The sequence below is a fragment of the Cyrtonyx montezumae genome, unplaced genomic scaffold, assembly GCF_038088225.1.
Source record: "Cyrtonyx montezumae isolate F1298 unplaced genomic scaffold, pur_monq_1.0 scaffold_16, whole genome shotgun sequence".
Taxonomy (NCBI): domain Eukaryota; kingdom Metazoa; phylum Chordata; class Aves; order Galliformes; family Odontophoridae; genus Cyrtonyx; species Cyrtonyx montezumae.
This window is the reverse complement of record NW_027071892.1, coordinates 5261536-5283971: the sequence shown is the minus strand read 5'-3', so window position 1 is coordinate 5283971 and position 22436 is coordinate 5261536. Positions and strand designations below refer to the sequence as shown.

General features: G+C 57.6%; 1 protein-coding gene across 4 annotated transcripts; it reads left to right on the top strand.

Moving 5' to 3' along the window:
• Positions 1-235: 235 nt before the first annotated feature.
• On the top strand, positions 236-21237 carry SRL (sarcalumenin). Of its 4 annotated transcripts, XM_065732463.1 has the most exons (8): positions 245-305; positions 6505-7401; positions 8888-8986; positions 9541-9636; positions 12624-12659; positions 16151-16267; positions 16720-16953; positions 17623-21237. In XM_065732463.1, the coding sequence occupies exons 1-8, from the start codon at positions 245-247 to the stop codon at positions 18432-18434; spliced, it is 2352 nt and encodes a 783-aa protein (XP_065588535.1). In that variant the 3' UTR covers positions 18435-21237. The 4 variants fall into 4 exon arrangements, with proteins under 4 accessions (XP_065588537.1, XP_065588538.1, XP_065588535.1 ...); XM_065732465.1 differs by lacking the exon at positions 6505-7401 and having other exon boundaries at positions 236-305; XM_065732464.1 differs by lacking the exon at positions 12624-12659.
• Positions 21238-22436: the final 1199 nt, after the last annotated feature.

The following is a 22436-nucleotide window of genomic DNA, read 5'->3' as shown; positions in this document are numbered from 1 at the left end:
CGGGACGCTGCGCAGCGGCCGTGCCCGTCCTTGGGGACAGCTCTCGGCGTGGGACCGTGACCCCATCGGCAGTGCCACCGTGCCAGCTCCGACACCGGCACCGCAACGCTGCCGTCCCGTCCCCGGCTGCGGGCCCCCGGGGGCAGCGGCATACGCGCAGGGCTGAGCCGCCTGCCGGCAGCCCGGCCCCCGGCCCGCGGTATAAATAGGGGCGACGAGCGGCGGAGAGCTCCTGGCAGCCACCATGAAGCGCCTCAACCTGCTGTGCTGCTGCGTGGCCTCGCTCCTGCTCCTCGGCACGGCAGGTACCCGCGGGGCTGTGGGCGTTTATGGGGCTGAGGGTGTGCGGTTGGGGCTATAGGTGCCCGTGAGGTTGTAGGTGCCCGGTGGGGCTGCTGCTGTCTTATGGGGGACGTGGGTCCCCGAAGGAGTCGGGGTTGTTATAGGGCTTCGTGTGCCCGTGGGTGCCCAGTGGGGTTGTGGGTGCGCATGGTGCTGTGGGTGGCTGTGGGGTGCCCAGAGGGCTGCGGGTGCCCAGTGATTCCAGCCCGGCCCCCAGGGTGGGTGCCCCGCACAGGATGTGCTGGCACCCCTGAAACTTGTACAGGGAGTTGAGGTGGCGTGTGGCCAGGAGAGGCACGTAGGTTGGGGTCCCTACTCTGCACCCACTGTGAGCACAGGGGCTGGGGGCAGCGTCACCCACGGGTGCTGGCACAGCTCGGTGCTGCCGGGCCACTGCGTGGGGGCTGCTGGGCTCCAGGGTGCCTAGCACGGGACCCCCACCCACCGAGGGTCTGGCAAGCATTGGGGTGACCTCCAGACCCCGCTGCGCACACCCGGCCCCGTGGCGTCCCCTGGGGCACCGCCGTTACCCTTGTTTGCCCTTGAGTTAATTTGGGCCGGTTCGCTGCCTGGCCGGGCTCGGGCGGCCGCGCTGCTGGGGGGCAGCTAAGTATGGAAACAGCCGTGTAAGGGGACACTGCGCTCCCGCGGCCGCCTGGCCCCCGCGCCACCACGGCCCCGCGTGCAGGCACCCACAGCTGCTGCCTTCCTGCAGCCCAGCACCCCCGGCCCCGTGCAGTTTTAGCCTTTTAAGGGCATCTTTTAACCTTCTGGTGAATAAAAGGGGGTTGGGGTGAGGTCACCAGCCAGCAGGTGGGTGACCCCTGTGGATGGGGACAATAGCGATGGAGGGGTGCTCTGTGGGCATGGCTGGTGGCCCTATGAGGTGCTGGCTGGGGAAGGGTGAGTGCAGGACACTGCGACCAGCCTGGCTGGTGCTGGGCTCACGCTGGTGCTGCGGGGTGCGATGGCAGCTCCATGGGACGGGCAGTGTGGCAGATGGGTTGGGCAGAGCTGGGCCCGTGGATGCACTCCCCACTGTCTGTCAGCTAACCCCACAACCCCAGCTGCTGCTGCCATCTTGAAAGCTGTCACTTCACACTGGTTTGGTGACGCCCGGGGCTGCTGGGGCCCTGTCACTGCTCCCAAGGGTGGGAAGGACCCATGGCTCACGTGGCCGGGCCTGGCAGAGCTCCCCGCCGTGGACCTTACCCACCTCCAGCTGGGCAAGGAGCTGAGGGAAACCCTGGCACACTTGTGTCCTCCTGCAGCGAGTGCTGAGGCTTTACGGGGTTGGCACAGAGCTCTGCCTGTGACAGCAAGCATGGCCACCACCCCCGTGCCCCAGGAGTCCCCATCCTGCCTCAGCCCAGGATGTGCCACCCTGGGGCAGGCTCCGTCACCGTGCCCTTGTGGCATCTTGGGGTGATTCCCCATCACTTAGGGTGGAGCCTTGAGGTGGAGCCCAACTCAGAAGTGCTGTCTGGAAATGTCTGCCTGGAAAGTGTCACCTGGTGGTGGGTTCCACCATCCTCGAGGTGCTCCCCATCTCCCAGGACATAGAGCCCTGCCATGTTCCCACCACCTGGGATGTGCCAGCTCAGAGTGAGCTCCATCACCACATCCTTGTGGCATCTTGGGGTGATCCCATCACCCAGGACATGTCACTTTGACATGGACTCTCACTTCAGGACAGGTCTCAGCTCACAGGATGTGACACCTAGAGGTGAGGTCCTTCACCTACCGTGTGTCACTGTCCCATGGGTGATCCCATCTCTGCCATCCCAGGCTTCCCCACGCCTCCATCCCATCCAGCTGCCCCCCACCCCCCCCCCCCCCCAGGGTACTGAGCTTTCCTGGAGCTGTGGGTTCACCATACCCCAGCCAAGCATCAGCACAACCATAGGCACCACTGCTCTTTGGTACAGAGATGTGGGGTGTGGGGTCCTTTGTGCCACCTACGTCCCCATACATCTCCTTGTGCAGTGGAGTACCCTGACTCTCTCCCAGATTATGGGCTGAGCAAAGCAAGGCAAACATTGGGCACACTGGTGCGATGCGATCCCCGGTCCCACCAGACCCCACATTTCTGGGAGCAATGCTGGTGACAGGCAGGATGAACAGACAGGAAACCTCGTGTCCCCACCATGAGCCATATACCCCACTCACAGAGCCATATGCTGCACTGTGGGGGCCAAAATCCCAACCCAGGCAGTAGGTCTGAGGGTGAGCAAACCGCTCATAGGATCGCCCCATTCTTTGCATGGCAGTGAGTGCTGGCAGCTTGGCAGGGCTCTGCTGGGCTATTTTAAGTTGCAGGGACATTTCCCTTGTAAGTGATAGCCTGAGGAAGCCAGTAAGCTTGTGTGCCAGCAGGGGCTGGTGGAGGGGCCAGGGAGTCTCTGGGTGGGCACCCCGACCCAGACCAGGTGCTGGCACCCATAGCAAAGCCCTGGTTTAGGGACCCAGCTGAATTAGGCTCCTTGTCCCACTGCTGGGGCTTAGTACTGCCTGAACAATCCTCAAAGTTTTGGGATCATGCGGGGAAAAGCATCATCTGGCATCAACATCCGCAAGCTGCTCCTCGCTGTCTGCTCACTTACAGACCCCAGTCTCCCCTCTCACTTCTTCCCTCACCACTTCCCCCATTTTTGTGCCATCTGCAAGCCAGCGGTCACGGGCTCAGGTTCTCCTCCAAGGCTCTGATGGGAACCCTGGGGCGAGCACCCTGTGAGAAGGCAGTCAGAAAACCACCCCACAGAAACCATTCTCCATTTTCCTCTCTATATTTAGCAAGCCCCTAGCCTGGTTTTAATCGTTGAGGTTTCCTTACCCTGCTTTCTTAATCAAAATATCATGCAGCTCTACCCCACTATTTATAGAAATCAACAGCCAATTTTCTTTTCCAGCTAAATTTGAAATCTCCTCCACAAACCAGGTCAAGTTAGCCCGACAAATCTGTTTCCTATGTCCCCGCTGTGATCTGCATAGATCAGACGTCTCCTCCTGTGTGCAGGAAGCTTCCACACTGGGATTTCTCCTGAAAAACGGCTGGAAAAGTGCCTCAGGGCTGCTGGGAGTGCACAGAATGGGAAACTGAGGCATGGACAGCCTGGGCAGGGATGTTGGTTAACACAGGGGGTGTCTGCAGCGGGACTGGTGTGGCTGGTGTCTCCTGTGGGAATCCCAGGAGGAGCTGGGTGGTTCCTCTGAGCCCAGCCATGTTCCTGGCCCGCTGCAAGAATTTGTCAGGACTGGGCACAGCCTTTGGGTTCAGTGCAGCCTCACTTGTGCTCAGTAAGGAGAGGAGACAGGCTGGGGGCTTCCTTGGGTCTGGTAAAAACTCCTCACAAGGAAATGCGTGTGTCTTTCTTCCAGAGCAGTGAGATGTTCCTCCAAGTCAATGAGCCCATTTGACCAGAACTTCCCTTTGACCATGCCTCATTAAAATAGCGATGGCAAGAAATACTGCTTTGGCAGCTGGGACCTGGCCTTGGCTTCCTTTCACCCCATGCAGCTCCTCGTGTCCCCCTGGGTAGTGCCACCGTCACTGCTGTCACTCCTGCTGCCACCAGGATGGGCACGGCTCCCAAATCAGATGTGCACCCCGGTGTGTGGGATCCCCCAGAGCCCCACTGGTGGGAGACGGTGGCTGTCCCTTCTGTGGTGATGCCCATTTAGGAGCTTTGCCTCGGGTTGGGTTCCCGTGCCTTGAGCAGCAGACAATACACCAGGCTGCTCTGGTTAGTGCTGGCTTTTTGCCTTCCCCCGCTGTGCAAAACATGAGCAAGGAAGGGAGTCCCAGTGCTGAGTGCAGGGCAGTGAGGAAAGGCAAGATCAGGGTCTGTGCATGGCCCTGCACCCCTAAGGGCATCTGGTTCTTTCTGGGGCATTGTGCATCTCCTGGGGCACTTTCCCACTGCAGAACTGCTGATCCCCCAAACAGCCACCGTCAGAAATAACTCCCTGCCTGCTGCTGGGGCTGGGATATGGGCAGGGGAAGAAGGCGTGCGAAAAGCCATCCCCGCAGCACCGCGCACCGCCGTCCCCACACTCGGGGCTCCTATTTCTGCTGGAGGGGGAGGATGTCCTTCCCGGGGCCACCTGTGCCCATCTGTCCCTCCTGGCTGTCTCCAGTCCCAGTGCCATGCCATTCACAGAGGCTGTCTCTCTCTGTTCTGGCATTACGGTTCCATACAGCCCCGTGCAAGGAGGGATGGAGGCACGGAAGTGGGGAAGGGACACATGCATCATTACTGTAGGATGGAGGAACCATCCCTGTGCTTCTCGTGTTGGCATCCATATCCCACCACTGGATTTCCATTGTGGCTGCACCACAACTTGCTGTCACATCAGGGGACAGGTGGCTGTATTGCAACCATGCAAGCCGGGGACCAAGGGTCCCAAAAATGAGTGGGTCAAGGTCTCCTCTTCCACACGGTTTGGCATAATGCAAGGTGTGAACATGGGGACCCTTCATGTCGCCTTACAAAAGGGTTTGGTTGTCCCACCCCATCCTGGGTTGCGTGGGGCTGCAGGACAGCTCCTGGCTGAGGATGTCACCCTTGGTCGAAGGGTTGGGGATGAGCAAGTGTGTGGCTGTGAGTGAGGGTCTGGAGCTGCCCGTGTGCTGCCGAGCTGCTGCTGACCCCACAGTACAGTTGCTGGATGTATTTTTAGCCCGCAGAGGATGGGAGGAGGGTGTTAAGCCCGTAACCTTCGGCCCATTTAGCTCCCCAGTGCTCACCAGCCGGCCATCTGCAGGTCAGCACAATTCGCCTTGCGATGGACTTGGAGACCATGTAGGGGAAACAGGAGGGAGAAGGAGAGGGAGAGGGGCTTTATATAATTCCATGAAGGTCACAGGAAATGAAGCCCGTGGCAGGGAATATCCCAGTGTGAGTGTGTGGTGAACATTTCCCTTACTCTCCATATGCTCTGTGTGTGGCTCACAGCCGGGCGTGGGGGATGCAGCAGGTCACTGCCCAGGGGACACATCTATCCTCTGCATCCAGTATAAAGGGACACATGGAGATCCCTGGTGAGCTCTCCTTTGTCTTCTGCTCAGCCTCTCCTCACTGGCCATGACTCTCCCCAGGCACCTGCCCTGGAAGCAGCACTTCCCTCTCAGCCCTTTGGCTCATTGGCTATTTTGGGGCCATGCTGAGACTATCCCTGTCCTCATCTGCCATGGGGAGCCTTGGGGTGCAGGCTGGCAGAGCACGCCTTGTGTCAGCTCTCCCCTTTGCATTTTGGAGGGTGGTTAACACCCATGCCATTGTGCTGCCGAAGCAGTGGATGTCATGGCAAGCAGGGCCTTGTGGGTCCCTGGCACAGCACTAAGGTGTGGGATGCCATGTGCAAGGCTTCAGGAGAGGGCTGGCTCCGTGCTGTGTGCCATGCTGGAGCCGCTGGCCGTGCCCACAGCCCAGGCAGCGGTGGCCTTGCTCCCGGTTGGCATCTGCTTGCCAGCTGGAGTACAAAGGCATTATTTTCCTCTGAAACACTTCCCTGGTATGCAGGCACTCGAGTTTTCAGGGGATTATTTAGACGAGCAGCAACTGTTTGTAACAGAGACAGTATAGCTGTTGATATTTTATTTTTGGCATCCGTTGACTGATGTTAAATTGCAGTCAGAGGTCTATGGAAAATACAGATGCCTGCTCGCGGCCCGCAGAACAAATTCATTGTGTTCCAGCCAGTTGCACGGAGTGGCAAATGTTTTCCTAATGAAGGGACATGCACAATAAATAGCTCATAGCCCGCTGCAGGGTCAGGCCCTGCGCCGTGCGGGGCTGGGTTGGACCCTTCCACCTGCCAGGCACCCCAAGCCTCTCGCTCCCGGCTTTCAGAGCTCCCCATGCAGCTGGGTCCTCTCTCAGGGCCGCTTTGCCGCCCCGCAGAGCTTCTGCAGCATCCCACGGCTGCACGGCCACAGGAGGCTGTAGTGTGTGCAGCCATGGGGCCACATTCCCAACGCGGGCAGCATCAGCGCTTCTGCCCGCGGACGCCTCTTTGCGCCCAGCTTCTTGTTATGGCCAGAGATGCTTTAGCAGGAGTTAAAATCTTGGTGATGGCCTCAAAGCCTTCTCTTGTTCCTGCTGTCCGCCATGGCCACGGGCAGGCACGAGTGAGACTGACCGAGCTGTTCTCATCGTTTAGATGAAGATGTCGGCCATGCCGCCCAACCCCCCTTGTCCGCAGCACGGCCCCGTGTGGATGAGATGGCCGCCAACGGCAGCCACAAGGAGGAGGATGATGGTGGAGCCGCCAACGCCTCCGTGCTCAGCACCACAGAGGGAGGCAGCAAGAGGGAGGAAGAGCTGAAGGGAGGCCTGAGTGAGGCTGCAGGGCAGGGCCAGGAGGGGCGAGATGGGGCGTCAGGGAAGGACGCCGTGTTGGGCAGCCCTGGAGTAGGGGGAGAGGCCGCCCCAGATCCTGGCACACAACATAGCGGCCAGGAGGAGGAGGCTGATGCCAAGGAAGTGGCCTCAGAAGGAAAGGGAATGGAGGAGCTGAGAGCATCTGCTCCCAGGGGAGGAGAGGAAGAGGATGAGCAGAGCTCGGAGGAAGATGATGAGCAGGGGGAGTCTGAGGAAGATGAACATGGGAAGTCTGAGGAAGATGAAGCCAAAGCAGAGTCCGAGGATGAGTCTGCAGAGGAGGGAGAGTCTGAGGAGGATGGTGCCAGCCCTGAGGGGTTGGAGGACGGAGCTGAAGGGACTGACAAAGAAGAGACTTCAGGGGAAAACAGCCATGGCAAGGCAGCAACCGGTAGTGAGGGAAAGCAGAGGAATGGCCCTGCCAGCTGCCATCACCCACCCTGCAAAGATGTGGAGCCCAGCTCTGACAGCAGCAGCCCAGCAGCAGCAGAAGACCCACCAACAGCTGTCCAAATCCCACCAGCAGCAGTGGAGAACCCACCAGCCGCAGCAAACCCTCCAACAGCAGACTCCCCCTCAGCAGCAGAGGGAGACCCCCCAGCAGACAAAGCAGAAATGGAGAACCCCAACCCCAGCGCCCGCCCCGCTGCCGCCGAGCCCCGGCACAGCCAGATAGGTTGGACTCTTTTTCTCTCCGTGTGCTGTAACATTGCGAGCAGAGGGCATCGAGAGTGACCTACTATCAAACCTGGCGGAGCTGAGCTTGGCACATTAAACTGCGCCTAATGCATGGCCCTCTGCTAATGCTTGTGCTTCCTGCCCTTAACTGCTGCACGGGTGGGCGGCCGTGCCGTGGGCAGCGATGGCGAGGTGGGAGCCTGCAGATGTCAGCGCTCGTTGCAGCGATCCCAAGGTTGGCCGACATTTCCCTCGCTGCACTTTAAGCCCATGACTTCTCATCTGCAGACACGTATAAGAATCTCTCTTCCCTCCAATCCCTTTCAGCAGCTGCGAAGCTGTTAGAGGACATTTATCAGCCCGCACAGCTCAGCCGGCTCTCCTGGCACACAGGCAGGACGCTGCCCAGGCTGGTGGGCCCCGTGTCCATCAGCCACTGGCCCTCAGCCCTTGCCATGTAGGGAAGATGCAAAGAGCTAATTCAGACTGCTGAGCTGCTGAAGCAGCGTTGCTCTGGCCGTGGGCAGGGTGTGTCCAATCAGCCAAAGGCAGCTAGCTCAGGAAAAGCAATCCCCCCTTCCATGTTTTACTAGAAATGCTTGTGGACTTTGGCCCGTAGGTAAGGCAGCAACCTTTGGACCCAGCTGATTCTTTTTTGCTTCCTTCTGTAACATCCAAGATCAAAAAGTTTACCTTTGTGCCGAGAAGAAAACCCCGTTTGGTCTCGGTGGCTTTACTTGGCAAGTGGAAAGGTCCTCCTCATCCCCACAGCGTGAAGCTCAGCACGGGGCTCGGTGGTGCCCCATAGCCTGGCCAGTGTGGCACACGTCCCCTCTGCCCAACAGCCCCACAGGGTCCAGCCCATGGGGCCCTTGGTGTACCAGCTCTGCTAGTACATTTGGACTGGGGACACCTCTGTCCCCCTTCATGGGAGCGTACCCAGGGCCATCTCCTGCCACACGTTGCTGAGTCAAGGAGGCACGCACTGCATGCACCCGTGGAGGGCCGCAGCCTGGCAGGATTCAGAGGTGGAGAAGCAGGAGAGAACCCTGCAGACCCTCACATCTCCAGCTCGACGTGTGATTTTTGAGGAGTGGACAGGGAGCAAGGCAGAGCAGAGTGCACAAAGCCCAGGGGAGCTGCAGCTGTCGGGGAGCAGTGGGGTGGGCAGCAGGTGCTGCAGCTCCCACCCAGTGCTCCCCAGCGCCTGAGAGCCCCTTCCAAGCACATCCTCCACATTCCCCATGGGCTCCAGCCCTCTCTCCTTCACTGCCCCTCCTCGGAGCAGCTCCGACCAAATCCCTTAGGAGTGTTTGCAAAACAGAAACCCAGCGGTGTGCCAAAGCCGGTGGGTGCGGGGCACGGTGGGTTAGGGATGTGCGTGCTCCCCATCAGCCTCCCCCCAGCAATGCTTGTGTGAGCACCCACATTGTCCCCCCTGCCTCAGCCCCTACCATAACAGGTCTCCTTCTCTTTCCCTCCAGAAGAGGTTGAGGATGCCAGCGAGCCCACCAAGCGCGACCGGTCCCACTTGGAGAACACCCTCAAGCTGAACGAAGACAAACCTGCCGATGACTTCTCAGGTGAGGGGACCCACGCTGGCACACAGAGGCATACAAAGGCACACAATTAGGGGGCTGGTAACTGGTGTATTGGTCCAAGCCAGCCACGCTGCTCCCTGCTGCTCAGAGAAGCTTGAGGCAACTTGTAATAAAGGGTTTTGATTTTTCTTCTAATTCTGAATTCTGGTTTATTCCTATGAGGCTTGCTTCTGCTGGTCCCTCTGGCAGTCAGGACTGGAAAGGGAGTGATAAGTATCTGGGAAATGCCTACCACCAGGTCCCTGGGCACTGTGGTGGAGGGCTTTAGGGATTATGGGTGTTGAGTGCTAAACAGCATTAACAAGGGAGGGTCCTGCATCAGTTGTTGGCAAGTACAAATATCAGCAGGGTAGGGGCTTCAAGATGCGTGACTTGGATCAGTTTGGACAAGATTTCAAGTGTGAGTTGTGTCCCTTTATTTACAGCTGAGTCATCCTCAAGGTCTGCAGGGAATGTCCAGCGTCCTACCTAGAGAGGATGCAAAGGGGTGGATGGGGTTTGTCTGTCACCAATGTGCAATGCTTTTGCTCCTCCAGGAGTACTGCAGCGGCTGAGGAAGATTTACCACTCCTCCATCAAGCCCCTGGAGCAGTCCTACAGATACAATGAGCTGAGGCAGCATGAGATCACAGGTAATGCCGCGGGCACCGGGGTCTCCGGCACCGTCAGGTCATTGGGATGCATTCAGACAACAGCACAGAGAGCAGGTCATGGAAAGGCTTGGGTAGCCTGGCTTCCTCTACAGCTTCCCAAGAAGGCCACGAGCATGCTGGGCTTGGAGGACATGCCCTCGTGAACCCAGCACCCAGAGGCGGGCATTCTGCTTCTGCCTTAGTTCATCTGCTGTCAGGACAGTCTGTGTAGGCTGAACATTGAACTCTGCCTGCTTTGGGTCCTCCACCTGCTCAACATCAATATTCTGTACCCAAGCAGAGATCATGGCCCAGTGAGACAGGCTTGGCAAGGAAGCTTAGGACCTCTCAAGGCTGGGGTTGAGCTTCCTGGTGGTGGCTGGAGCTGGCATCCTTCCTGCTTCATATGGGACACGGCCATGTGGGCAGGGTGTCCCCCAAGCTCAAGCCTTCATTTATCCTGGGAGTTAGAGTTTCCACCCCTTGGCAACTACAGACACCTTGTATCAGGTGAGCAGGTCCCTGTGGCTGCGGGCATCTGCTTGTGCTGAGCCCCAGAAGTATACGTGGCCCTCCAGAAGAGGCAAGTGCAGCTCCAGCCCCAGGATGCTTGCAGATCTGGAGGTTCTTCTGTCCCATTTGATGTGAACAACCACAGGCTGACACTGGCTCTGGTGATCCTGATGACACTGTCCAGGTGACTGGATCCATCCCATCCCGAGCTGGGCCAGCTACCCCTGTGCCTTGGATGCACACTCACATCACCCTCCTGCCAGGGTACCTCCTAGCCCCAGGGGTTCTGCTTCCCACCGTGGGTACCATCAGGTCTTCGTCCTCACACCCTGGAGCGATGCCCAGCTCTCCTGGTGCAACAGGAGCACTTTGCACATGGCACTGACCTTTCCTCCACAGCTTTTATGGGTCCCATGTCCATATGGGCAAACCCATGGGATACATCCCCTGTGAGCAGGACCCTTGTTTTACAGGGGGCACCATTTCAGCCCAAACACCACTCCTAGGTCAGTGTCAGACTTCTGACCTCTTGTAGAGGCAGAACCAAGCACAGGAGACCCACGGGGCAGCGGGATGGGGTGGGGACAGGGCTGCAGAGCCTTCATCACCAGCCCAGCTCCCACACTTGGACACTGGCTACCATTCACTCATGGGGTTTGTGGGATGGGTGGGTGTAGGGCTCACACAACAGGAGGCGTGCACTGCTGCTCCTGCAGCCAGCTCTGTGTCGCTGCCTTCGCGCTGCCTGGTTCTGCCTCGCACTGCTTGCCACGTAGGAGGGCAGCCTGGGGTCACAGCAACCAGCACCTGCTGCCAGCTCACCGCGGGGCACTGCAGTTAGGAGATCACTGGAGGTGGTGGGTTCTCAGCCTCCTACTCTATCTTTGCTGCTCATCTCCAGAGGATGCAGCTCCCAGCCCCAGCTCTCAAAGCACAGGTTGCTTCCTTGCTCAGGTCATTTCAGTTTTCTCTAGAGCTGGGGACAACCCCCAATGCGTCCTGCAGGCTGACAGCTGCCCTGGTTGGATCTCTGCCCAGCAAACCCCACCACTCGCTGCTGTACAGGTGTGACCCTGAACTGGTAATCTGGAGTCACTGCCTCTTGGGATAGGGACACCACACTGCCTGCAGCCCCAGCTCAGCCATATGCAGCTGAGCCCTGGGTCATGCTCCCTCTATCAGAGCTACTTGTCCTACCACCAAACAACCCTAGCAATCCCAGCAGTTTGCCTTTTACACCTGTTAATACAGCTTTTCCCAGCCCCTCATTAGCAGCATAATTAGAACACCCTGCAGATTAATTGGAGGGTTGGCTCAGGGAGTCTCCTTGGCTTTATAAGGTGGATGAGGATGAAGGGGAGATTTCTGAGCCCCTTCTGTTGTGTGGTGAGGTAAGCCCTGGCTCTGCCTGTGACCTGAAGGAGTTCCTGGTGTTGGGGGGTCACTGTGAACCAGTGGATGCTCTGAGCCACCCTGCAGGGATTCCCCTGTGGCATAGGGGGTGCACAATGCTGCCAGGCTGAGCTGGCTGGGAGGAGCAGGACAGCTGGGCGAGCAGCAGGGCAGCAGTGTCATGGAATATGCCTGACCTTTGGAAGTGTAAGCTAATATAGAGGGGTGCTGCCACGCTCTCCTTTGCTCCTTCGTTACACAGTGGCCCTCCATTTTGTCTGCTCTCTTTCTAGCTTCGCTCTGTGCTGGCCCCAGTGAGGGGCACCATGCTGTGGCACTGAGCAAATGTCACTTGTCCCAAGGGAACCGGAGCAGGCACCGTGAACCTGTTTGAGTCGTGCTGGGGTGCTCCTGATCTGAGCACATCCCAGTGCTCGCAGCAGGGACATCCCATCCCACGCCCAGTGCAGGCTGTGTCTGTTCTGCCATCGTGCTCACGTGCTGGTTCTGTTTGCGTGCTTGGTGACAGCTCTGCCATGCCCACCTCTGGCTGTAGGTGCAACCTGGTGATGACGGGCATCTCGCTGCAGGGCTGTGGTGCATCCCGGAGCCCCTCACTGCTGCACGTGTGCCAAGCAGCACGCCTGTGTGGGGAATGGCCTGCAGCTGCCATGGCCAGGGGTGGATGCAGCCACACTGCGGCGTGCTTGGGGCACGTGTCCGGGCTGCTAGCTGTCCTGACTGTGGCTCGTGCAGCTCTGTTGGCTTGGTGAATGCTGCCAGGGAAGGCAGGAGCTGAGTGGGGCAGGATTGGGTGCAGGGTATCGCCAGCGCGGCAGTGCTGCCTGTGCACAGGGCAGGCTGGGTTTGGAGTCTCGTCCTGGTAGCTGCGGGTCTCGTTGCTCACAAACTGTAACTCCTTCTTTCCTGCTGGAAACGTGGCCGTCCGCTGGCTTGTCCCACCCACGAGAAGGCCAGGGCCGCTCTTCAGCTCCCTCTCCGGCCCGGGCCAGACCCAGGCAGCCGCATCCCTTCTTCGACTCACGGTACCTTTTCTCTCTCCCCGTGTCCCCTGCTAACAGCTTACCCCGGACGCACCCTGGGCTCCTCTGCCACAGGTTGGTATCGCTGCCTGTCCCCTGCATGCTGCCAGCGCTGCCTGAGCTGCTCAGCAGCCCTTCCCTTTCGCTCACCCCAGCAGAGCCACGGCTCAGCTGCCCACAGCACCCAGCACAGCGCAGAGCTCAGCAGCACCATGCTGCCTGCCCGCAGCACTCCTCGCCTCCCCCAGGCCTTTAAACCTTTCCCTCGTGGGCTAAGTCTCAGGAAGACATGAGCTCCCCAACACTAAAGCTTTCGTGGTGGACCTGCGGGTCCACCTCACACCTGTGGGAGCAGAGCAGAGAGCCCACCCACCCTGCGGGGCGATCTCTTCCCACCCTTCACCCCGCTACGTGCAGAAACTTCCCCGAATGCCTCCCCTTGATCCCGCTGGCTGCACTTTAAGCCGATGACCCAGCAGCAGCTGTCCCAGTAACACCGCCCGGCCCCTGCGTGGCGGCCTCATCCCCCCCGGAGCTGGATCTGGCTGCTGGCCCACGCCATGCCCAGCTGAGCTGCCTGGCCCCCGGCAGCAACGCCCGCAGGAGCAGGGCTGGGAGGGAGGCCAACAAGCACTGCCCTTCCCCTGTGCCCCTGCTGCAATGTACTGCAGCAAAAGGACAGGGAAATCCCAACTTGTGCCCTGCCCTGCTGTCCTGCCCAAACAGGCTCCTCCGTACCTGACACGGTACAGTTGGGAGCAGCATAGGTGCATCTCACGTGTCAGATGGCTGCGGTGTCTGTGTGGGTGCACACTTGTATGTGCTGCTGCCTGTATGGGTGATCACTGGCGGGGGGTGAATGCTTTCCCCATGTCCATGGGTATGTGTGCCGCGTATAGACCCGCAGCTGCTGCGGGTTCATGTGCACTGTCCCTGCTCTGGCAATGGGGCCATGGGTGTGGGTTAGCAGGGGTGATGCTGGGAGAGCCTACCCAGGGGTTTGAACCCACCTGGTTTGAGGGCAGGGCACTTGGGGTGGTTTGAGCGAGGAGAGGAGGGAGGCTTTGTCCTCTGCTTTGCCTCAGGACGGGTCATCCTCGCCCCACGGGGCTGAGCCATCCCTGGGCACTTCTGTTGGGCTGGAGGGTGAGGAGGGGACATCCCTGCCCCAGGGCATCAGGCCTTCATCCTAAGGGCAGCCTGGCCTTGGAAGCAACATGGGAAAACTTCCCAAAAAGCCACTGCTGTAGAAAGCAGTCCCTCCATGACAGAGAGAAGCAGTTCTCTGCCCTTGCTTTCAGGGCAGCAGCCCTCCCAGGGGCAACAGTGCTCCAGGGTGTGGGTTAAGGGCAAGCACAGCCCCTGCAGAGGGAGAGGAGCCCTCCTGGCTCTGTTCAGTGTGTGTTTTGTGATTCTCTGCATACTTTAGGCTCTGGAAACTCATCAGTATAGAGAAGTGGCTGCTGTGCTTTAAGCAGAACTGTGGATGAAGAGGACTACAAGGGTCCCCCCACTTGCATGGAGGGCTCGGTCACATACTGATGTGAGGTCTGCAGAAGCCACCGGGATGAGTTGGGATGAGCTGAGAGGAGCACAGAGTTCAGTGGGAGCTAGGCTGGGCTGGGAGCGAGCAGCCACTTGGTGGCTGGAGAGAGCCACGCGGCAGAGCCGCCTTCATCGTGTGCAGGAGCTGGCAGACGTCTGAGCCCTTTTTCCCCTGGCATTGCCATCAAGGTGACCGCAAACCTGTACAGGAGGGGCACAGGGAGGGACGCAGCAGGGCTGCAGGCCAGGCCAGCACCGGCAGGGTGGGAGACACGCTTTGCTTGCTGTTCCCGTGCCCAGAGCAGCAGTAAGGAGAGGCTGTTCATGGGGTGACATCCTCCAGGTGCAGCAACTTCCCAGAGCAAGGCAGGAGTGAGCTACTGGAGACCTGCAGAGGGGCTGCCTGCCTTGGTACGGCCACTTGCCTCCCTGGCACGTGAGGATGGCACCTGCAGGAGCCCCATGGTCCATACAGTGGAGCTGGAGCTCGCTGACTCCAGCCTGCGTGTAGCCACACCTGGCTGGGAACCTGTTATGAAAGAGCACGTGGGGACCTGCCTCAAACCTTTGGCACAACATCAGAGGGAATAATCACAGTAATAATCCGAAACCCAATTGAAGCCAGCAAGTGAACAGAGCAGCAGTGATACAGTGGCACAGAGGAATAATTAATAAGAAAAGCCCATGGTTTCAACACTTGTTTTTATCCCTCATGGGAACAGAAAGTCGGATCCCAAGTGCTGCATGTTTGCCGGTGGAGGCAGCACTTGGGGCTGGGTCTGACTGTCCCGGGTTGGGCTGTGCTCCCACTGCAGAGCTCTGGCTGCTGCAGCCCTGCGGCTCACAGAACAAGCAGAGCCTACAGTAGGGCCAGGAGGACCTCTGTGGGTGCCCTGTCCTGGACAGGGGGTAAGCTGTTTGACCACAGGCTGTGCCCCATGGAGTATGAGACATCCCCAACCTGTTCTTTTCTCCAGTGGTGCTGTGGGGGCTGTTGGATGAGTTGGGTGCCAAGCTGCTGCACAGTGCCCTCCACCACCCTTGGGAGTGAGAGTTCAGCATCATGTTGGCTTTGAGGCTCCCATGACGTGGTGATGGGTGCCCATGATCTGCCTGCTGGTGAGGCTCCTTGCTCCTGTCTGGGTGGCAGCATGGTCCCTGGGAATGAAGCAGGTTGGGGAAGGTTGCCAGAGATGGGAGCTCACCCATTCCCTTTCCACTTTCATTTCTGTCCTGATCTGGGCTTGCAGCACGCTCTCTGGATGGAGCCTGGGGGCTGCCTTGGTGGGCAGAACTGTGCCCAGCACCACGAGGGCTTGGTGGGGCTGGGCAGCATGGTCACAAGCTGATGGCACCAGTCAGCCCCCAAACTTCTGGAGCAGGGATTGGTCCTGGATGGATATCACACGTAGGAACAGGTCCTTGTGGGGCCCATAGCAGCCCTCATCTGTACTTTCTGAGCCACTCAGCGAGCTGCAGAATGGAATGGGGACTGTGGTTAGTTCTCCTCCCATCTTTCCCAAGCACAGTACAGGGCTGTTGGTTGAGCTTGCCTTCCCTGTGCTGGAGCCCTGCACCCTCTGAACACCGCAGCTCCTTTTGCACGAGGCATCTACCTGACCACAGCATGGCCACATCCCTTGCATGCCCAGTGCTTTGTGGCACCTGCTCTCCAAATCTACCCCTGCAGCCAACCCTGTGCTCGCTACAAATGAACTCAAACTGAGCCGAGACCATAATGAAAGGACCTTCCAGCCCATCTGTAGTCTAAGGGCCAAAGCTCAGAGCAGGGCAGACAGGGTTTGATCTCACTGCGGTGCCGGCACGGGGCAGTGCCACGGCTCAGAGTGACAAAGCAGCTGCAGCGGTGCTGGGAGAGCAGCCCCGTGGGCAGATAACTCCCGGAGCACTTCATTACTGCACTGCTCAGATGGGATGCTCATTATGGCAGGGACTGCACGGCACACAGCAGCCACAGCCATTGTTTTTTCACTTCCTCTTGTTATTTCCCCTCTCTGCAGATGGGGAGATCACTTCCAAGCCGATGGTGCTATTCCTGGGACCGTGGAGCGTTGGCAAATCCTCCATGATAAACTACCTCCTCGGGCTGGACGACACTCCCTACCAGCTCTACACAGGTACCTCGCTCACCTCAGCCCTCCCCCCCACAGCCCTGTCCTGCAGCACAGGCCTCACCAGCCCCATGGGTGGGCAGCAGTCACAGCAAGGACACCTCGCCATCTTCTCCCCGTTCTTCCCCTCCAGGAGCCACTGCACTCAACCTTCCAAGAGAAAAGCCCTTCCCAATCACCTCTGCTCCCTCCCATGTCATCTTGTACCCTGGGAGCTGAGTGGAAGGTGCTTCTCCAAGGCACCTTTCTCAGACAGGACACCTCCAGGAGGAGCGATCCCTCCAGAAAACATCCCTACTGTCATGTCTCCCAGAGCTTTGGCAAGAATGCCCTGATTCCCATGTTCCCACAGTGTCTCTTCCCAAGAAAGGGATGCTTCCAAGATCCCCACCTAGTCCTGCATTGTCCGGTGCCTGGCATGGATTTCACACCTCTTCTGTTCCTCTTGTGCTGGACAGGGGCAGAGCCCACCACCTCTGAATTCACTGTCATCATGCACGGCCCCAAGCTGAAGACCATCGAGGGCATCGTGATGGCTGCTGACAGTGCACGCTCCTTCTCGCCCCTGGAGAAGTTTGGGCAGAACTTCTTGGAGAAGCTGATCGGAATAGAAGTGCCCCACAAACTCCTGGAGAGGGTCACCTTCGTGGACACACCAGGCATCATTGAAAACCGCAAGCAGCAAGAACGAGGTAGGGGTGTTCTGCTTCACCTAAAGGGCTCCAGGAAGGATGGCATTATATGTAGGACAGCCAAGATGACTGACACACACTGAGGAAGAGCCCTAGGCTCCAGCAGGAGTCTGTTCCTACACTGTGGGGGCTGGAGAAGTCAGTCTGCCCCCGGCTCCATTCATGGCTCCATCCCTGCCCTTGGGTGCCTCCAGAGTTGGGGCACCCACACTTCTCTGGGCGTCCTATGCTGGAGCCTCACTGCCCTCTGAGTAATGACTTTCCACTACCATCTGACCAAAATTTCACCTTTTAGTTAAAAGCCATTCCCCCATCTGTCCTGTCAATATCAAACTATAAAAAAAAAAAGTTGGTCAAGATCGTTTTTATAAGCTCCCTTTAGGTACTGGAAATCCACTATGAGGTCTCCCCAGGGAGAAAGGCTTGGAGGTGAGGCTGAGGGATGCACACTGTCACAGGCACAGGGATGGGCTTTCGTGCCAAGAAACTGACGTGTTTTAACACGTAAGAAACAGTTTCTGTGCTGCATGAGAAGTCTTCTGTGCCTTGCACCTTGTCTCACCCAGACCAGGTATGAGACAGCAGGCCCAAGGTCTGTCTATCCCCTGATCAGAATGGACTCCCCTTGTGCTGGCCATTTCTGCTGGATTTCTCTTTCCTGTCCCCAAGGTTACCCGTTCAACGACGTGTGCCAGTGGTTCATCGACAGAGCTGATCTCATCTTCGTTGTCTTTGACCCTACGAAGCTGGACGTGGGCCTGGAGCTGGAGATGCTGTTTCGCCAACTGAAGGGTCGCGAGTCTCAGATCCGGATCATCTTGAACAAAGCTGACAGCCTGGCTACCCAGGAGCTCATGAGAGTCTATGGGGCCCTGTTCTGGAGCCTGGCTCCTCTGATCAATGTCACCGAGCCGCCCAGGGTGTACGTCAGCTCCTTCTGGCCCCACGAGTACCACCCGGATACCCACAGAGACCTGTTCCTCAAAGAAGAGATATCGCTCCTGGAAGATCTCAACCAGGTGATTGAGAACAGGATGGAAAATAAGATCGCCTTCATACGCCAGCACGCCATCCGGGTGCGCATCCACGCCCTGTTGGTCGATCGCTACCTGCAGACCTACAAGGACAAAATGACCTTCTTTAGTGATGGAGAACTGGTGTTCAGAGACATTGTGGAAGATCCGGACAAGTTCTTTATTTTTAAGTCCATTCTGGCAAAGACCAATGTCAGCAAATTTGACCTCCCCAACCGCGAGGCTTACAAGGACTTCTTCGGCATCAACCCCATCACTGGTTTCAAGCTGCTGTCTCAGCAGTGTTCCTACATGGGAGGGTGCTACTTAGAGAAGATCGAGAAGGCCATCACTCGTGAGCTTCCCGATCTCCTGGGGAGCATCGGCTTGGGGAAGAAGCCCAACGTTCTCTCCTGCGACGTCACTGGCTGTGGCGAAACCCCAAAGAATCGCTACAAGAAACCGTAAGGTGTTCTGTAACATAACCATCCTCGTGTTCCTACTGGTGAATGAGCTTATGTCTTATCTGTCCAAGAAGCCGAGGTTTGTTAACCCTTTGAGTGCCACACTGGCAAAGGCTACTGTACGATGAGGACTTTGAGTCATTGACATCAATGGCGGGGGAAGATGGGTGGGCATAAGAAAGAGAATAAAAACTGTGAATTCCTGACATTTTATCTTTGTTCTTTTGCATAGAAGGCAATGTTTAGGCTGTAAGTATGAGACATGTGTGGTGAGGTAGAACTGTAGATGCTTCTTCACTGGTGCCGAGATGGGCGAACAGGAGTTTCAACCTCTGCAGATGTGAAGCTGGCAGGGAGCAAGAATGAGGGCACGGCATGAGAGCACAGGGAACAGCGGTGACACAGAAACCTGAGGCATCAGCAGGAGCCCTGGAGCACAACATAAACATCCTGCAAATCCCTGCAAATATTGATCCTGGTTTTCCTTCCAAGACTTTTAGGTTGCCTGGTGGAGTTCTCCCTACGTGTAACAGCTGAGCTTAACTTGATTCTGCAGCCTTCACCTGGATGTGAGCCGTAAGAAGGGATTTGGTCCCCCCACTGGGTGTTTGCAGGGGCATTTGTGGCTCCAGACTGATTGTTGTGATGAGATTTGCAAGTCCATGTCAGAGCAAGAAGCAGTCTGGAAAGGAGCTGCTGGAGCCAGCTGAGTTGTGCCGGGGGAACAGGGACAGCACCCCAAATCACAGCGGCCTGCAAGGGCTGTGAGTGAGCTCTTCCCTCCCCAGGCCAGCACAGAAACAAGGCACTAGTGCCTGCTCCTGCCACTAACCTCAAAAATCCATGGTGGCACGTAAAGCCTGAGTGTCAGCAGGCCTTTTTCAGTCTACGTTGGATGTTTTCTCCATGTTTTTGCCCTCTCTGGAGGGAAACAGGAATGGAGGATCGCCGACTGCATCCTTTCCCCCCTCTGCTGACCTCCTCCCCAGGACAAGCCAGGCAGGTTTCTGCAGCTTGTTCTCCAGACTTTCACCCACATTAGCTATGATTTTCTTGTCTCATCTCTGTGCATTGACACTCAGTCCCAGCAGCCACGGGAGGGTGAGCATTGCTTCAAGCAGGTGACGTTCCTCTGGGAGCTAACCTTGAAACTCAGCAGTGAAGGTTGGGAGACTACAGCTGGTGCTGAGCCCGGTGCAAGCCACCAAGAGGCAAGCCTGGGCGGAGACTGGTGCCTTAGAGCACATCAGCAATCTGCTGAAGGACCACCGCTAGTGCTGCTCTCCAGGAAAGCTCTGGTGCTGAAGGACTTACCTTCGCTAGGCACAAGAAGACGTGAAGGTGCCAGGTGAGACAAGAAAAAGGAAAAGGCAACAAATGAGGGAAAGAGAATGACGGACGTGGAAGTCTCTGTTGTGATGGGAAGGATGTGAAAGGCAGCACTCCTTGTCTCCCCTTGACCTGTGGGATGCTGGTGAAGAGATAATGTATGCGGGGCTCCGTGTCCCTGGGCTCTGGGGCTGGGTGCTGCCAAGAAGAGGTCCCTTGAGCCGAGGTGGGCTTGTGGGACAGCACCCAGGGACTTCCCATGCTCTGAGCCTCTGCGTGGTGGTAGGACTGGAGCTGGACTGGTTATGACAAGATATCTCCACATCCAGGTGTGGGAAGGGGCATGTCTCATGGGAGGGGACCGGAGGGTAACGAGTGAAGGCAAGGAGAGGTGTCAGAGAATGCAGCCAGGATAGCCTGGAGAGAAGTGATGCACTCATGAGTCAGTGCTGCGAGATCTCAAACCTGCCCAGAGCTGCTGCCTCCCTTTGCTCTGTTCCTTTTTCCTTCTTTTACGTGATCCCATTGCTCATCGTCGTCCCTCTCTGTCTCACCCACTCTTTCTCGCCTCTCACTGTCCTCGGCCAGGCGAATTTGCATGGTTTTCTTAGGAGCTAATGGAGTAGAAACACTGACAGAAATGTGCTAATATTGTTGCTGCCATCGTGCTGTGTGTCATTGTAATGGTAAGCAATGCACACAGAAGCAAAATTTCTATTTGCAAATGCTGCATTGTTCCATCTCTTTCTCTGCTGTCTTTGTCCCTCTGGAGCTGGTGGGTTCTGTCTGAGATGCCCCAGGCCCCATAAGGGGCTCAACCTCTCCCTGTGGCCTTGAGCCTGAAGCCAGCATTACTCTGCTCTCGGGATGTTCCTATCCTTCTCCCTGCCCCTTTCCTTTTCTCCTATCCTTTTGCTCCAGCTTTTCTTCAGCACTCATTGCCTTCTCTCCCATTTATGCCCCTCCCTCCCTCTCTCCTCTTCACCATCCTCACACCCTGTGCACCCTCCTGGTGCAAGGGTCCCAGATGGGGCCGTGATGGCCAGTACCCCTCCCCTGTAGGGTACATTGGGGTTTCCTCTTGCACACAGTGCCCCATGCAGCCCCTCATGTGATGGCAGCAGTTGCCCAATGCCGGAGGCAGCCTTGGCCCCATGCTGCGGGGGCAGGTGACACTGAACCAGCCCTGGCCATGGGATTGGTCAGCCCAGCCCCTGTCAGCTGCATTAGGGGAAGCTCTGCGAACTGTGGAAAGGGGAACATGGAGACCTCGGTGTTTTGCTCAGAAACCCCAAGCCTTTATGTCCCCAGCACCAGGGCTGCAGGCATCTGTCCTGAGAGGGTGCTGGACAGATGCTGCTGGGAGTGGCATAGCTGGGGCACAGGCCTGTGTAGATGCCCATGATCGTGTGCATTTGGATGAAACTGTCAGTTTGAACATCAGCCTGTCTAATAAATCCTGATCTTTTCCAAACTCACTCCCCATGGATGCCCGCTTTGTTTTTCTCACTGTTGTGGTGTGAGGAAGGGGTTGGCAGGTAAAGCTGACAGCAGGGGCTGTGTCCCCTTCCCAGGGGTTAGAAGGAGCATGTTCTGACCCACAGAGGATCCCCCAAGCATGAGGTCCCACGGCTGCCACATCACAAAGCCCAGGGACAATCATGAGCAGCCAACACCTTGCATGGCTGTGGCTTCTGCCCCTGGGGCATTGGTGCCTGACCTGCCCGGAGACCTGCTGCCCAGCTCTGCCTGTGTGTCCTTCCAACAATCTGTCTAGCTCGCTGATCAGAAAGGGTTGTTGCAGGAAAGCTGGAGGAGGAGGAGGAATGTCTCGTTCAGCTGTGGCTTCCTTTGGAAAGTCTGGAAAAACCACGGTATCTTGACGTGTGTGAAGGTCTGACTAGCAAAAGCACATTTTCTTTCTGAGGCTGCTTTAGAGATGTGAATCATGAGAAATTAATGCTGCTGGCAGAGCGAAAACTGATTCCCCTGAGATGCAGTGCTGGCAGCAGCCCTGGCGCATCCCTTGGATGGAAAACACGAGTATTGCTCCTAGAGCTTTGCCGTGCTGCAGCTCGGGGCTCAGGATCTGCCCAACCCCAGCAGTGGCACTCAGCACAAGGTGCCAGTCCCTGCTGCCTTGTTGGCCCCATGTAACACCCCGAGGTCTCCATCACCTGCCCCGGTGTGTGTGGAGGTGATGGGCTGATGCTTCTCCCTGCATAAGGCTCAGAGTCCTGAATAAACTCCCCCCAGATTTTTGTGTTTTGCCCATTTAAAGGTACCACGTGTAACTTAATCACCCTCAGCAGCGCCGCTGCATTTGGGGGATGAAAGCACCATAGAATCATAGAACAGCTTATGCAGGAAGGGACCCTAAAGACCATCCACTTCCAACCCAACCCAGTGGCTTTTTGCAACGAAGCTGACGTGGTTTCTATTTCTATGCCACAGAGACGAGGAGCAGTGCCTGTAACTCCATTGATTTTTCTCACAGTGAGCACGAGGCCAACGCTTCTCCCTGCAGGGAAGGAGCCCCGTGGCTCTCCAGGTGTGACTTCCCATGGGTGCCTGCCTATCCTCGGCCACCCATACATGGGGAGCTGGCAGCGTGGCATCTTCCATTGGAGCAGGACCAAGGGTGCCCCGCAGAGAGCCAGGGTGCAACCCAGTGGGC

Excerpts from the sequence above, each read along its gene's own strand:
- SRL (XM_065732463.1), top strand. The coding sequence starts at position 245 with ATGAAGCGCCTCAACCTGCTGTGCTGCTGCGTGGCCTCGCTCCTGCTC. Across the intron at positions 8,987-9,540 it reads ACCTGCCGATGACTTCTCAG|GAGTACTGCAGCGGCTGAGG; the intron begins GTGAGGGGACCC and ends TTGCTCCTCCAG. Across the intron at positions 16,268-16,719 it reads TCCCTACCAGCTCTACACAG|GGGCAGAGCCCACCACCTCT; the intron begins GTACCTCGCTCA and ends TGTGCTGGACAG.